Genomic DNA, 17,236 nt, shown 5'->3' with positions numbered 1-17,236 from the left:
CCCCCCGTCCAAAGTACTCCGCATTAGCCTGCCTACAATACGTGACGTAAATGTCCAATTTCGGAACGTCTCTAATGTATCAAGTTTTCGTGGCGCCATCTACCGTTTCAAGTGCGCGTAAGTTTAGCGTCAAAATGGCGGACGATCTTGGCAACAAAAAGCCTAAAAGCAGAAAACTGCCTCCCCTTGGTGGTACAGGGGGAGCGGATGATAAAGAAGGTAGTGAGAATGTTCCTAAACCTAGACCAAAGAAAAAGAAACGCCCAACTACAGCCAAAGCGGCAGCTGACGGGCAAGACTTTAGTGAAAGTGGGCAGGCTGGTTCTGCTGCTGGGCCTGGCCCTGGTGAAGGAAGTGTCCGCAAGAAAAAGAGACGTCCTCGGCCGAAACCTGCTGGTGGTGAAGAAGGGCCGTCTGCTGACACTGGTGGGGATGTGGTTGATGGCGATCAGGCAACGCCAAGAGCCAGGAAACCTCGAAAAAAGTCGCCGAGGAAGCCAAAGGTAAGCTAAAGGACGGTAGCATAGCCTATCCTATGCAAATGCAGATTATTGTTTTGTAGGCCTAAATGTTCTAGTATTTCACTCACTGACAGCCCAGCAGCATATTGACGGTAAGGAATGGTGTTAGAATCCCCTATTTAGAATCCATCAAAGATTGGCCAGTGACGAACGTAACCTCCAGGCCTTGACTGCTGAGGGGATTGCGCATCAAGTCTAGCTCGGCGCATAGCCTCTAGTCTAGGCTCTATGTCCATGGCCGGCTGGCAAGTTTAAAATAAACACTTTGTTACCGTATATTTATTGACTGAGAAATGGGGCCAGTGGGGCCAACTTGTTGTTGTCAATGTCAGTTTGACTTAGTAGCCATGACATCAACCCCGTGTAATAATACTTAGTTTGGTGGTCTAATGTTGGTGTGTTGACATTTTGTTCTTTTCAGCAGCAAGATGCCAGTGGCAGTCAGCACAGTTTGATTGGTCAGTCTGAAGAGGTCGAGGGTGAACCTGAAACACCCAGGAGGACACCAAGAAAGAAAAAGAGGAGAACTCCAAGATCATCCAGGTATGTGGAGGTCTTATCCAAGTTTAGAACTTACCAAGGCCCCACAGTCCTGTCTTTTCTTGACTCTAAATGTCTATCTTTGAAGACAGGGTCTGTTCAATGGTAGTGTAAATGAATCTCATCATATATTTTAGATGTCATTTTTTGTTGTAAAAATAATGGACTCTTTAATCAATAGGACCAATCTAAAAGACGAATATGCCAATGGTGGTCTTGCTGCGGATCTTGCTGATTTGGAAGATGACATCATTGATGGCGTGAAATCTGAAACCGAGGCAGATGATGAGGATGATGAAGAGGATGTTGTGAATGCACCATCTGGTGTTAATCTCAAGAGTCAGCCGGCAAACAAATTATATATAGAACAGAAGAGTAAGTATTGTGGGAGAAGAGAGATACAGAGAGAAGTGAATGGGGGAGGAGCTTACCTGCTAGATGGTTGATTACTTCCCTTGATGGCACATTGGGTTCCTTGGTGACCCACTATAATACTAACACTCTTTTGCCATTCACTATTCACGAAACATAGTTGGGCTCCCTCTGTTCCTTCTTCTTCTATCATAGTTGAACGGTTCTCGAGGCCTATATTGTTCTTGTTTCAGGCCGATTTAGACAAGAGGACAAACAGAAACTAGCCAGACGTTTGGCAGAAATTGAGGAACGTCGACTCGCAGCAGAAACTGAAGAGCCCAAAGGAGCATCCACTTTAGACTTTGCATTATCAAGCCAGAAAGGCCTGAGGATTTTCTCTCTCTTCATCCATGGAATACTTGGCGGTTTTGCCATCTGCCAGTTCAGCTTTGTGGTGCTGATACTCCTTGGCTACAGCTATACAGAATTTCTTGACCTGTACAACGAAATAGCATGGCCAGTTCAAGTGGCCTACTATCTCATGTTTGTTATCTGTACAGTCTCTGCTTTAGACAGGTAAGTTGTCTGCTCTTGTTTTCAAATTATATTCCTAATCAAAATACCTCAGTTGGAAAAAATGTCTTATCTCAAATCCTGATGAAAAAAAAATGCAAAAAATGTAGTTCCTTAGCAAAAAGAATAAATGGTAAATGGTTGAACTTATAATTGTATAATTTTATAAAATTATTAATTATAAGTATCAATTTCTTTATCATTGCTATTTCAGATTTGATGTGTGTCGCATGAACCGAAGGTTTCTGATTCAATGCCTGACAATGCAGAACGGTGCCATCTCCATCCTCTTCTACTTTGTTGCCATGATTCTCAGCCTCAGCATCGCAGATACGGATGACAAGATGAGACTTTATGGGGTGAACTCGACTTTCTACTGGGGAGATGCTACGGTAAGAAAAAAAACCTCCACGCTTTCATGTGTCGGTCATCACTCGTCAAATCATGAAATTACGTCCTGCCCATTGCCAATTGTCAAGGCAGCACTGATTGTATATTTCTGTAATAATTTCAGTATTGATGTGTATAAGAAACCAATGGGTTTTTCAAGGCCTTAAACTAAAGATGCTTATGGCCAAGATATGCATTGTCCTTAGGTGAAATCATGAAATTAGCACGGGCCTGTGACATCCTTAAGTATTTTATCATTATCTTGTGTGGTTGCTCCTGAATTTGAAAATGTGAGAGCACCAAGTCAAAAAATCCCAGGGAGTTGAAATTAAGTCAAGGATGAGAATTCCTATTTCTTAGTGTTAATTGCATTCTTTGCAGACTGCCGACGATCTGATCTACACCTGGAGGAACGTGAACATTGCCAGGGGCTGTTTCGCTGTTGTGGCTTGGTTTATCATCGCACTACAGCCAACATACGACCGCTTGTCACAGAATCTGAAATCTGGAGAAGAAAACATACTTGGTGAAGGAAGGGAAATGAACTCTGTAAGTGCAGTGTGAAATTGCAACAGACAAGAGAATGTGCCAAGAATTGTGCACCCTAATTTGTAAAGTATAGGTCAGACAGTGCTGTGTTGTGATAACTAGTTATCAATAGTTCACCATTTCAAAACAGAAGAGATTTTTGAGATGATTGGCTGTGGACTTTTTTGTCGGCCACAGTTTGGATATTTCAGGATTGTACTGAGCAGAAGTTGGCACTTGCACATTTTGTATAGTTTTGTAATATTTTATCAAAATCAATACATCCTATTTATTATTATTTGGTAAAGTTTTGTTGGTGTTAATGTTTGTGCCAGTCTCTGACTTGGTGTAACTCGCGCTGAGTGATTGTGACTGTGAGTCTGTGTCCCCATGCTTGGACCCCTCTTCTGTCCAGTTGATATACAGCGTCTCCTCCATGGCCGGTTTCATACGCGCAGGACCTCAGCTATTCACAATGGCTGTGACCAACTTTGCCATACTCGAGCTAATATTAGAACCCATATCTTTCGGCTGATTGTGACTGTGTCCACCCTCTGTCATCCTTCGATTCAGGATTGAATTCCCCTGATGACAGAGTCGGCAGATTTGGACTAGAAAAATCAGCCACACCACCACCCTAAGGCAGTAATGCAGCTCTGGCAGGAGGTGTAGTAATGTATGCCTGCACAGGGACCGTAGGCCTGAAAAAGCCAGTCCTTTGATCCAAGTTAATTGCAGTCATAAACCAGGGTGACCCTCACCAGAGTCTTTCAAATAAACAACAAACATCATTGCCCAAGTTAACTGGCCTTCAGGATATTCACGGGCATATTAACCTTTTGGTCCTCCAGGATGATATTACATGTACCAACATATGGAAGTCTTAGCAGTCCAGTCCTGCAATTGGATTCAACCTTGCAGTAGGAGACAGCACAACAGAGGGATGGGACTGTGTATCAACAGTGTCCTTATCCAATTGTGCATTTCATCTCCACATTTGTGGCGAGGCTTTAGAAACTGGTTGCAAATTCAATCCTCCAGGGTTTATCAAGAAAACAAATACATTTGTACGGCAAAACAGATAATTTATTAAATAGAATATTTACAAATAAGATTGGACATTTATTGACAAAACATGGCACGGGCAATGGACAGAATCAAAAAGTAGGTGCTTTGTACAACATTATTTTTCAGAAATATTCATAAATCAATGTATTATTTTTTTCAAGTCTGTATAAGTAATAAAGAAACTATTTCATGACACAATTAACGCACAATGCAACATCACATTATTGGTCCCAATACACAAGTTCTAAAGGAATCACATTATACATTTTACAAACGACTGGACACTGGACCACCATTAGATCCAGTGCTATCTAATTTCACCATAGAGTTCACATCCCCATTGGGAGCTGTCCCATCCATGTCAAGTGCCATATTTGTCTCCCCCTTTGCTTCCAGGTAGACATGATTCTCGAGTGGTTCAGCATCTTGAGGCGGTCGGTACATTTTCCATGCCAACACCATGAAGAGGACGGCCATGACCTTACAACTGAGGACTCCAATGACAACACGATAGCTCGCTTGTTCATTGGCGTAGATCTGACATGACGTTTTCTCTCCACAGTGCTCCCCCCATTTAAGGCAGACACCATCTAGCAGGGCCCCAAATATCAATGGGCTGGGAATGGCACCTGAAACATATGAAACAAAGATGGATTACTGATCCTTGTTAGTTAGGTGATAGGTTCCAGAATCCCTAACAAATGAATCAAGGAAGGGTCTTGGTAAGACTTTAGCCATGGAACCTTTTACCCCTTTCAAAATCGCCCTAGTATTCAGGGCTCGGCTTGCTAGAGTCCTGTGTCTTTTACTTACCAAGACATCGGACGAAGATCCAAGACACGCCTGTCGCTAAAGACCTCTGCTTGAATGGAACACACCTGAAAAAATATGCTACCAATATACAGTGGAACCTCTTTCTGTTATTTCATTGATAATTCAGGTTGTGACAGTGGAAAATGCAGAGTTCGATTGTAACTTGGGCTGAATGAGTTGCAACAGATTGATGACAGATCGCGCGACAGATTGATGGTCAGAAGTCATTCCTCACCTTAAAGTTGCCTGGACGGTTGGTGTTGAAGCGCAGAAGCCAAAGAATATGATGAAGAAGAGAGCAGTTAGGAAGAGTGGCAGGAATGTACAAGTTGCTGGACACGCCCCATACTTTAATATCTGGTTGGTGCCCTCGGTACAACGACAGGATTGCTGGAAAGAAATAGCATATTGATTAAAAGTACTGTCAAACCAGTCAGGAGCTCTTCACAGTCATGTAGTAATAGTCAACATTTTTGCCCTGCCATCTTGAAATTGATGACGAATATGCTGCATGCCTGTGGCCCAGGAATGAAGAGCCATAAGTAGAAAGTAAGTTGGCCACAAGTTACAAGAAATACAATGTACTATGAAAAGTCTTAACAGAAAGCAGGTAAAGTGATGGCCTCTGACCAACCGGTGGAGAAGCAACATCACACTATTCATCGATAATCATCAACTATTTCCTCAAGAGAGCCTCATAGAATGCATTCTTACCGTCTGACCTGTGAAGTTGGTGCAACCAGCAAAGCAAGGAGTCAGGTACTCTATCCTTTCGTCGGCACAGACTGGATCGTAGGCGTAAAATCTACAATTGCAGTCTGCATTGCAACTACTTATCGTTGTCAAGGAGGTACTACAGAAAGAAGAAAGACAACTTATAACACTAACTGACAAATTTCAAATCAAGTGATATGTGATACCGTAAATTAGGAAATATTCCCTGTTACAGATGCCTCTAGTCTTGAACATACACATCCAAATTACTCGTTCCCGCATAAACAATTTTCTCTCGCATATGACATGATCTGGAGTTGTCTGCACAAGAGCAAGCCAACATCTCTTCTTACTCACTTTGTAAAATATGGCACAGTTACACCAGCAATGTCTCTATTGGGACAGCTAGCCAGGACAGCGATGGTGAAGAATGATGAGAGTGTGAGGGCAACGATGCAGCCCTTCATGATGCTGCTGCATCCAAGTTTCCACTTCTTGATGATGATGCCGCCAAGGATGGCACCGCCACCTCCTGCAGGGATCATGACACCACCTTGAAGACAAGAATATGAAGGTCACTCAAGGACACAGAAATTGTCCACAAAAGGTAACATAGTCAAAACCTCAATCTTCACAGCCATTAGTTGAATTAGCTCTCGATGTGAATCTACTAATAGGACTATTCTTTTCATGTGAATTACAAAGCTTTGCAACATTTCTGATAGTTTTCCAAAACAACTAGAGTTTTGAAGGCTAAGCCCACACCAATGATGATAAATTACCTGCTACTATAGAAGCTAAACCTGAACTCAGTCCATACTGGGTCTCGAGGTACTTTGGCATAAACGTGGCAGCCCCAGCAACCGCTAAAGCCTCGAGACTATCACAGAGTGCTAATAACACAAATGTCGGTATTTGGAAAATGTTTTTTAAAGCTGCTGGGAGGTCTTTTAAGCTGGTCCCAAAACCAGATTCATTAGAGTGTTCATCAGTTTCTTTATAGCTTTTGTGCCGCCTCGCTGCTGCGCCTGGTAATTCCCGAGCATAACAGAAGAGTGGGAATGCCGCAATCAAGGCCAGGATGCCACAAAGGATATAGCCTATCCACCATGCTCCATACCATTGTGGGTCATCTTTTGTAATAGCTAGGCTGAAGGTGAAAAGTTTGAGCAGATTAGTAGAAACATATTTGGATTCAGACGGATTTCCTATGTATTCGGTGGAGGAGTTAACACTGTATCGGCAACCTCTTTATACCCATGAGTTTGCCTGAGGAGACCCATCATAGTTGTAAAGTCTTGAGACAGAACCAGGTCAGAAAAGAAGCACAACAGAAACCATGCAGGGATGATTAGTTCAGGGGGATTTATAAACATGCCCAACACAACTAACCTGGTGACATCTACAAATCCGACATCTCCATATGTATTGAGGAAGTAACCACCGAGAAGGAAACCAAGCGCTGGACCCAAGATACTCACAGCGTAGTAAATCCCTGAAACAAACAAATGCAATATGTGGATAGATGAAAGGAAATCTGGACCAAGTTGGTGTGTCACCCAACAGGATACTAAGGAAAAAAACAGAATATCAAGGGGTGGGGGGGGGGGGGTCTAGTATGCCTCAGTGGCAAAGGTGTTAGACTCATATTCAGAACATAGTGGGTTCGATAGCAAAGACTACGTCACATGTGAACTCGGGCAAGTCGCTTCAATCGCCATGCCCCTGTATGAGATGGATAACAGGCACCATCTGTTGGCTCCTTATCCTGTCAATTGCTGATTAGGTCACACTTGTCTTTGGACAAAACTGGCAAGAATTAAAGGGCAACACCCCTGAGAAACTTACCTATATACAGTGCCGACGAATCACTTGACAGGTTCTCATCCAAATAGACAAAAGTGAGTGAAAACATTGGCGAGGCACCGAGACCAATCAGGAACTGAGACAGGATGAACACGTAGATGTAATCACTTAAGTTTTCATTGGTCAGGCATTCAGGTCTTGCAGTCGTGTTTACAGAGGAAGCTGAAATGGAGGCAGCGAAACCAACTTGATAAAAGATGAAGTCCAAATGGTTTAGATATCAAGTTCACAGATGAAAAGATGGAGACTTGTGGGTTGTGCCAATGTCTTTGACCAGTTGATAAGCAGCCAGCTAGCTACAAACTATTTTCTTGTCTCCCAATCGAGACAAGAAAGCTTTCGACAGAGTGGCTCATAAGGTAAGTTTGGCTGGCGTACAGTAGGGATGACACCACGAAAATCAAACCTGTCCAAACTTGGAATGTGACAGCATTGGCATTGCGACAGAAAGTATTAGATCAGCACTGACACCCACCAGCTGCCTTGGACTGCTGTTATCAATCCAGCTTGCAGAAGACTCGTACCTGAACAGTATGTAAGGTGGGACGACCCGATCTTGTAGACGTCTGTGGTAAACTGGGGAATAACCATCACAAGGGAGCCAACACCCATTATTATACTGCCGTACGCTGAAGAGAAATAAAGAGGTCACGGATGTGGGATGGATGTGCAACACTGCCGTCATCTGAGAAAATGCAAAAAGTTAATGCCATTGACAGTTCCCAATGACAGCTCTCCAACCTCTGGTCATGTCTTTGTCTTTGGACAGCTTTCGTGTCCAACCACCAACACTTCAGGAGCAACTACACAGAACTGCTGTGTTTTCTAATTCATTTGTCTCCTTCATTATCGACATATCAATAACTAGAGGCCTATCGGCCTGGATATCCACCCAGGTGGTACCCAGGATACCATACATGGTATCAAATACTCAAGGCTCACATATATAATATTGTCACCAACCAAATTGTTTCATGTATGGCCCCTTGTGATGTCCTACCTAGCCATTTGCCTTTGTGCTGGTGACCGCCGTAATAAGTGACTGGAATCAACACCAGGGCGACAGACATATCATACGTTGTTGCAATCAAGCCTGTTTGTGTACTACTCAGGTTGAAACGACGCTCTAGGGTGGAGATGACGGAACCCATCAGACCAGTCACAATGAAACCTAAAAGTCGAAAAAAACTAACCAATATAATGAGGATAAGATCAGTCTTTCTTTCATTCGGATTTAGAATTCGGAGCAATCAGGCCTTCGGCCAGATGAGGAAGAAATTGAGGCAAATTTCTGCCTTGTGACTGACAGCACATTCATACTTGCACAAACAAGGCCAAATGTCGTTGCATACTCACCTTGGACAATGACCATGAAGCATAAGGAAGCCAGCAACCAAGGAGGATTATGGAATCTCTGGAGGCAGTTGGGTGTACAGTCTCCATAGCCGCACTTCCCTGCATCTTCATCTGGTTCCTGAAGCGAAGCACGAGACACGGCGGGCGTCACGGTGACATCAATCTCGCCTTTCGCTTCATCCCCCATTGTAACACGTCTTGTTGAGCAAGACTTGTGGCTATACTGTTACACGTTCACACTTGAATCATCTACCATTCTGCTCCAAACACTTAAAATGAGAGAATTATGTGATAGATTCATAACACCACACAAATTAACACTTCCAAATCTAATGGTGTAAACATGTTGCAATCATATTTTCCCTGACTAAATTGAAGGATAACTAAGAAATGTCAAGTTGACAAACAAAATTAATCAACCCGAAGGGTCTCTAGGGATTCATGGCCCTGGGGTTGAACTGAAGTTTTTCAGTCCCTTGAAAAGCAGTTCTTCCCTTTCCCACCAGATGGAGACGACATCACTCTTCAAGCAAATTCAGTTAGCACACCTTCAATTTGAAGAAGGCTGCCTGGGAGGGTGTTTCTAAAGGGCCAAGGCCAATCTAAATGAGAAAAAAACACACAGTTGTCCGGGGCTGAGACATAAGTTAATTATAACCTGTATGGCTTCTAGTTCTATGGAATGTGACCAGGTGCCTCTTTATTGCCCTTTGGGGGTCCTCATTTCAGCTCTGCTAAACATTCCCTGGAGTTAGTCAGACCTGGGCAGTCACAGGCTGAAGGTCAGCAATATAGGCTTGGTCAACTATATTTAGCCACAATAAACACCAGTTACATATTCCAGGGCCTTCAACTCTAGTATAAATGCCATATTTTGGTCAACATGTGGGGGGGGGGGATTAACCTCTCTGGGAGGCAGTATAAAGGGGGACATTTCTCTCAGGGGCTCCTCGAAAAGCTTTGGGGACATACATTTAGTCGATATGTGAAATATTCACACAGACAGGAGTGAACCGAGGGATGATGAAGGACTTCCCCGTTGAGTTTGGTTATGATACAAATCATGGTATCTTCTGGTGCAAGAGAAGCAGGATAGTACCTCCCTCTTTCAAAGGTTTTCCTGGCAAGAAAACTGGATAATTTTCCTACCACCAAAAGAATGCATTTGCTCTCCTGCCATGTGGCAACACAACAGGGAGTCCATACTTTTTTCCAACTGAGCAGGAGAAGATTAAAATCAATGAGGACTCTCATGGGGTGAATCAAGCTGAAAATCATGTTGGAGAGCAATAATTTTTCAGGGCATCTCTCCCCTAGATGCCAATGACTACTTTTAATTTTCACACACAGAAACCAATCAATGGCCCAGACACTTCAAAGTGGAGGCTCTGGCCTCTGATAACATATATGGATTGTTGCTATCATCATCACTCAGTATGTTTTGATATAGATAGTTTCCACCACCATGCCCATATAATCCATAGGAAAAACACCTAACCCTACCTGTCCAAGAGTAAAAATAGCTTGCAGACTACCCCTTCAGAAGCCCCATCAAGCCAATAACAGGATATTACATAAGGGTAAAACAGGCTGATGCAGGCCAGAAGTAATACTATTTTAGTATTAGCCATGATTACATCACATCAGGGTACCAGCTGACCTCCGGTTGCTGAGTGATAAATCTTTAAAGGGGAAGCTCCACACTTTTTGTTACTCAGTCATTCAAGTCACTGAACAGTGCAGTGTACTGCAAAATCAGTCAGGAGCAGTTGCATTTTCAAAGGGGAGGCTCCAAATGTTATGAAATCACTGAAAGTGCTGTTAAGTCAGCCCGTAGCAGTTGCGAGTACTAAGTACATTATCATTCCTGTTCATTTTACCTGAAATCTGTTGCTAGCAGAAGCTTCTTTTGAGACAAATTGCATGAATGATAACTGCACAACCACTCTGTGTATTTGTATCTTCCCGAGCCACCAGCCACCAGAAAACCAACAAACCAACACTTATATTAGAACAATTCTGACGGGACAGACCTTTAAAACAAACAAAACAAGAACAATTCTGAGGGGACACTTCAGCCAATCAACACCTCAAGTGACAATGGGCAATTGATTGATGACATAATTTATGTAACTGTAATGAGTCAATTATCCTCAACTTACTAGTATAGGCCATCATTAACACTAGTTATTAACTGGAATCGAAATGGAGATGACATGTGCTTAAAATTATATCACTGCATATAAATTTGTTAATTTAAAAGAGGGGCAAACCTTCCTAAGTGGTCACCATTGAAATTATCAGTGCATCAAATCCCCACCAGATGGCAGCAGTGAAGATAATGTATGCACCATATTGATAATATATGCGTAAATGGTCATTTATTGTACACTTATGCATTATCAATGAATCCATACCAGGGAAAGGTTTTGACTTGATTTGGACCAAGGTTAGCCAAGCTTTATCATCATATAATTTCATGCAAGACTTACACAAGGTTTGAGAGCTATAATTACATTGACACTGACAAGACCAATACACACCAATCAATCCTTTGGATTCCACATGGAATCCATTCAACTGGTATTAGCCATTGGAAGGGTTTTTAAGTGCCAGAGGGGGCTCAAGGGGAACACATCAAAGAGAAAGACTGAAGCTCCACTGGGTGAAGGTAGATTTTTTTCCACCTAGTGTTGAAGCTAATACAATTTCTGTGTGGTCATCATGAGCTATGTCTTCAGTTTAAAAAAGCTGAATGCCACTGGTAGATCCCAGACCAATGAACAATTAAGACCTTTTGCATGAATGGCCAAGGCTGAAGTTTGGGATTCCACTGTCCAACCTTTTACAGTGACTCAACTGGAGGCTATTGAAGCGACACATTTCTACTGGATCTCTACTGGGATAGAATCCACTGGTCTCAATTCTCCTGTTTTATTGTATGGGTTGGGACAAGGTTTACTTGAATACTAACTTCTACCAACAGCTTAACGTTTATTATGGCCAGTTTTAAATCCATTCTTTCGCCCAAAGCCTTAACAAAAATATTTGAAGTACAAGCAAACAAACCAGGCCAAATGCCACAAAAATAACTAACTCTTTCCCCTTGTGAGCCCCATGACATTACATCTTTTGTAGCCTGGGTTACATCATAACTGTTTCCAAACCAGCTGAATGGTCTAAATGTTAGGTAACACAGGATTTGTGTAGAGGCTATAGTGCTTCCATACAGGTCGAGCATAGAGTTAGGTTACATAACACAGATTACACCATTACACACACGAGAAGAGCTTCTGTATAGAAAACACACCATGGCCAGGGAGTGGAGGGTTTGTGTAGGAACAAGCCAGTGCATTTTTAATAGACTGACCATGCCAGAGGTTTCCGGCCATGTTTGATTTGTGTTGGCTGGCAGGGTGGGGTGTGGCAGCCATGAAATATACATCATTTCATTCCGAGATCTAAACTCCAATTTTTTTTCATTCAGCCTTGAGAAAGTTACAGAAAGTACTATCACTAGTTCATTTCATCATATTTGACCATTATTTTTCATGCAAATCTACATTTTTTCTTAAAAGTTTGAAATGTTTTCCATTTCTCTGCCAACAACATTATGCTGATCAGGTAAATAGGTAATTAGAAACCCATCAACTGCAATATCCTCACCTGGCATTCAAAAAAGGAAAGGAATTCACGGGCCTACATATGTATAGTAGACTCAAGATGCCTTTTATCATTTTCGAAAAATATCAAATAACAGAACACTGCAATTTGTGTACTTGTATACCTCATCTCAAGCCACACATTTGCAGAAAAATATTGCTGGAACTAATAATTTCCCAAAACAATTTTCCACTAGGTGACAATACACTGGCAGAATAACGCTGAATTTGGAACGGAACGAGGCAAATGATGATTCTCAACTTGCTCGACTCAACTGGCAATAACTCTGAATGTGTTTATGCACCCCCACAGGATGATTGTGACCACCAGATAGAAAATATCCATTTATTGTTTTTGGCTCTTCTTGAATTTGGCGAACCCAATAGCTCTTTTAGCAGAGGCTTGGCTTGATGAATAAATATCCCCTAAAATGACTTCAGTCAGTGGCTGAAGACTTACCTGAATCGACTGGAGGACACAAGTTCGAAGTTTACGTGGGAATAATGGTCAGCACTGCTGTAAACAGCTACTCCATGCCAGGAGAAGTCACGAATTAGATGAAATCATGTCGAGATTGATCCTTAGCACACTCTCGTCAAGCAATTACTCTCCCCACATATAGTTCTTTCATAAGGCCTCTACATATTGGTAACCAGATTTGATATCGCTCGTATGAAATCTAATGATTAAGGCAGCACTATGACAGTCATAAATTGTTGTTATGGTCAGGTCAGCCGCTTCTTAGAATAATTTGCAGGACTAAGAGCCATAACAAAAGACAGACCTATATATCATAAATGGAATGTTGAATGAATGAACTAACAAATGTCTTTTGTAACATATTCATGAACAGGGTTAGAACTTTTTTCTACTTTTTATAAAACATTCACCAATCAAAGATGCGAGGAATACTTTCATAATTCGAAATTTGATACCCAAAGCTAGCATAGAATAAAATGTAGCTGGAAAGCGACTGCAGTACCATGTTTTGATTGCCGCTGTACAGTCACCCCACGAGAGTCACCAGTAAGTTCATGGATCCAATAAACCATGAATTCTATTGGTGCCAAACCTGGAACCCAAGCACTAAGTTATAGTAGGCCTATAATCTTTTGCTAGAATTATAAATTCCCAACCTACAGAAGGAAGAAGAGTAGGTGAAAATGCACCCAAGCCCTTTGACCAGCATTTCTACTTGGCAGCACTGCATTCCAATGACAATGGAAGACAGAGCCGGCTGTCACCCTGAAAGTTCCACAGTTCTCTGGCCTAGGAGACCTTCGATATGTAATCATTCACAGGAGAAAGTGCTGTCGAATTTTGCTTTGGTTGCACTTGAGGTCTACAGGCAGGCGTTGCCAATGAAAGGTAAGCAGATGAAGCAGTGAAGGGTGCCGCATCCTGGCTTGCTGGTAGCAGGATGTTACATCAGGCTGCAGGTTGACGCAGTTTTCTTCATCCCCTTCAACCTCCTTGGAATGGAAACTGCAGTAGTGAAGCTTGGAGCAGAGACGATCATCTCATGCAGGTCGAGGTAAGCAGTCAAGTCCATGCATGACACAAGAACAATCACAGATTATCATCAACACCGTGGATTCTTCTGGTGCCATAGACAGAATGACAAAGCAGAGCAGGAGAAACATATACAACTACGAACTATGATACAATTCTCTATGAGGACATGGAATCGGTGCTGCAATTTGGGGACCTGGAACGGAAATAGCGCTGCTATGGATGGGTCATGGCACTAATAGCCCAAAGAATCCACCCAGTCAGCTAAGTGCAGTGCTGTTTTCGGATGCATTTTTTGGCCATTTGGTTCCATGACCAACCAATACTGGAAACAGCAGCACTGATTCATTTTCAGTGGCTCCGATTCAAAGTCTTCATAACTAAGTCAGGATTCTGCAGCAGACTTGATAAGCAACTTCCAATCCATCCCTAGCCAGGCATGGCCAAGTGCAATATAAAGACAGATGAACATAAAGGCCTACGAGCCTACCCTACACCACAGGCAGTACCATAGACTTTTTGACAAAATCTTACCTTTATTAAAATCTTACCTATTTCTGTTTACCTGTCATCTTCAATGTTTTAAGATGCTAGCTTAGGTTGTGTATCCAAAACAATAACAAGTTTTGAAGTACCGTTTATAAAATGACAGAAATCAAACACTACCTCTTGTGATCAGAATGATTTTCGATCACATTTTTATCAGAAGTATTTTTGGTCATTCTGTCATGACCAAGTTGATAATCATGTGTAATAACAAGGTCAAATCATTCACGATCTGGGTTACAACATTTAACCCTGTTAGGAAGTACGCGGAGTACACTATTGACACCGACTACTAGTACCACACTTCACTATAGACACGTTGACTATTTATTTTTCAGATATTTTAGGAAACACCCAAGCTATCAGGCTTGTGCGGCACTGACATCATGGCCATTATCACACACAGGGGTTTTGATTGGTCAAAACCTGTCACCTGACAGGAAGTCCCACATGAATTCTGCTGAGAAAAGTGGTGAATAGGTGGCATCCTCCCAGGTGACTTTGTAGTTTCCAAAGATCATCCCTGTTGACTGAGATCCAGCACCAAAGCCAGCAGTTGTCCACTAAGCATCCATGGCCAGCGAAAGCAGCTAACTACACCAAGAGCCACAGCACCCTACAAGCCACCGATGATGGACGACAGTGAATTCTAAAGTGCCATAGCTCTTGTAAGCAGTGGTCTAAGCAGGCACTCATTCATTGTGGAGAAAAGGACAAAAGAGCAAGATAGGCTTCACGTGTAAAAAGGTTATTTGGAACCTGATAAACGTGCTTGTTTTTCGAGAAAATTTCCAATGTCGTCCACATTGAGTATATTCAACTTTCCTGTTTAATTTTATATTCTTCAGATCAGACGCAAACTGTCCATCCATGTACGGCACCCCAAAATCCACGGCGTTTCAATTTGTCCCGTGAATTCTTCAGGTGCCATTCAGAGACAGAGAAGGTCAGACATGGAGGTGGTTTATTTGATGAAGCAGAAGCTATGAAGCGACACATTCTACACTAATGACCAAGCAGGAGAGGCAACTAGAGCAATCTGTACTTGACACCAAAAGATTCACAACTTTTATTTTGTGTGAATTCTTCCAGTGCCATAGACAGAAAGCACATCTAAAGCATCAGTACGACTAGCACCATGAGTGACCTCATATCAACTACCTCAACACAGGACACAAATGATGCTATTCCTAGCAACTACTCGTCCAACAGTAGAGGACTAGCCACAGCAATGTCTACATGTAGTTTTGATACCACTGAAAGCGAATTTGCTGTGCCTTCAGACACAGCACCAGAAAGACCACGACGTTGCATTCAGCCGTGAATTCTACCGGTGCCATATATGAAGACAAGCATGAGCAAGCAATAAATGTGTTAACGTCTAGGTATTTTTGCAAAGCCGTCTATATTCTGACAGACGTAGAAATAAACCTTACTCACATTACAGTGAACTGCTTACCGGAATGGTCTCTCTTTTTTACAAAACTGTCATCAGCAACACAAACGCATGGCTTTAGGCTTGGTCACCATTTCTTCCTTAGCACCAAACTGAACCAGCTGTTGAGAAGAGAAAACCACATCTTGTGCTTTAGTTTCTGAGCGCTGATGGTAAAATTTGTGCTGGCAACTACACAACCAGGTTAATTTGATCAAATAATCGGAAGGTCATGAGAGGTCTGTAACTAGTATTAAGTTAAAGCGCAATCTCTTGAAAGTCCCCAATACAAAACATCACCAACCTTGACAATCAATTCAGTACGAACAGAATACAATTTCAAAACGAGTAAAGATCGCCCCAAAAGCTGCCACATCCAAAGGCCTCGAGTCCTGCAATGCCAATGGGCCTCCACCAACAGGCTACATGTAAGCATACACACAACCATACTACAAAGGAGAAGGTGATGTAACAAAGCCTAAACATTCAGTCTAGTTATGCCGTCAGTTATGCCTGTAATGGTTTAGTGAATGTTAGGAATAGGACAACATACACATAAATTCCAAAGCCTTACATGTATGTACATACTTCAGCCCGCCTAGACTGTGTTACATGGACCTGTAATATTACAGAGAGAATAAGGACCTGAGGTAATATACGGACGGTAACTCACTTTATATAAACGACCATCCTATAGGCCTACCACTGTACCACGATAAAGAAAAATGTTTTTTCTTTTTAATAGGGCAAGGGTCACATATATACTTGTTGAATGGAGATGAATATTTTGATGACAGTTGGTGACAAAACATATGGTTTTATACTTATTACTACATGTAGGCCTACTTAGTTTCAAAGATACTGAGATAGTAAACTCTGTAACACTTACAGAATGATATAAAACCACAAGAATGAAAGCATTCAATCTGCCTGTATAAAAGCCATAAAGGACCAGCACACAACACACCATTCTGTTAAATGCAATCACCATTATTACGACATTAATTATGTGGCCAGTGCACAGTCACACAGACTGTCACAGTGTATGAGTGTTCTGTAAAACTAAAAGTAAAAGTGTCCGTGGATCCACTACAGACGGTAGAGTTAAGTAATCTGCGACAGCGCAGTACTGCGAGGCTTGTACTGCTGAAACTTGATGTAGAGCCTCTGTCGATAAAGCATAACAGATATTGGCAAAAATGTTGAGAAGTGACCAGTTCGTTCACTTTACATGCATTCCCCCAATAGGCCTATGGCTATGCGGTGTGGGACTGGGAGTAGGCTAAACGAAAATTTAGTGCATTTGACTTTGAGTCAATATCTAAGACAAATAACACCAGAAAGTGAAGAAGAAACT

General features: G+C 42.1%; 2 protein-coding genes across 5 annotated transcripts; one reads left to right on the top strand and one right to left on the bottom strand.

Annotated features, from left to right (window-relative positions):
* The first annotated feature begins 129 nt into the window (after positions 1-129).
* LOC135492417 (transmembrane protein 237-like) lies at positions 130-3,213 on the top strand. Of its 2 annotated transcripts, none has more exons than XM_064778899.1 (6): positions 130-503; positions 946-1,064; positions 1,243-1,436; positions 1,667-1,991; positions 2,203-2,380; positions 2,760-3,213. In XM_064778899.1, the coding sequence occupies exons 1-6, from the start codon at positions 135-137 to the stop codon at positions 2,940-2,942; spliced, it is 1,368 nt and encodes a 455-aa protein (XP_064634969.1). In that variant the 5' UTR covers positions 130-134; the 3' UTR covers positions 2,943-3,213. The 2 variants fall into 2 exon arrangements, with proteins under 2 accessions (XP_064634969.1, XP_064634968.1); XM_064778898.1 differs by having other exon boundaries at positions 943-1,064.
* Positions 3,214-3,981: 768 nt separating this feature from the next.
* On the bottom strand, positions 3,982-16,256 carry LOC135492841 (solute carrier organic anion transporter family member 4C1-like). 3 transcript variants are annotated; one of them, XM_064779517.1, is made up of 13 exons: positions 16,184-16,256; positions 15,904-16,001; positions 8,724-8,992; positions 8,368-8,538; positions 7,892-7,996; positions 7,350-7,529; positions 6,894-6,996; positions 6,284-6,651; positions 5,859-6,054; positions 5,502-5,640; positions 5,023-5,177; positions 4,788-4,852; positions 3,982-4,603 (listed from the first exon to the last, which is right to left on the bottom strand). In XM_064779517.1, exons 3-13 carry the CDS (start codon positions 8,908-8,910, stop codon positions 4,242-4,244), a joined length of 2,031 nt encoding a protein of 676 aa, XP_064635587.1. In that variant the 5' UTR covers positions 8,911-8,992; positions 15,904-16,001; positions 16,184-16,256; the 3' UTR covers positions 3,982-4,241. The 3 variants fall into 3 exon arrangements, with proteins under 3 accessions (XP_064635587.1, XP_064635586.1, XP_064635585.1); XM_064779516.1 differs by lacking the exons at positions 15,904-16,001; positions 16,184-16,256 and adding an exon at positions 14,450-14,604; XM_064779515.1 differs by lacking the exons at positions 15,904-16,001; positions 16,184-16,256 and adding an exon at positions 12,846-13,078.
* Positions 16,257-17,236: the final 980 nt, after the last annotated feature.

Source organism: Lineus longissimus, chromosome 8 (genome assembly GCF_910592395.1).
Source record: "Lineus longissimus chromosome 8, tnLinLong1.2, whole genome shotgun sequence".
Lineage (NCBI taxonomy): Eukaryota > Metazoa > Nemertea > Pilidiophora > Heteronemertea > Lineidae > Lineus > Lineus longissimus.
This window is presented reverse-complemented; position numbering and strand designations above follow the sequence as displayed.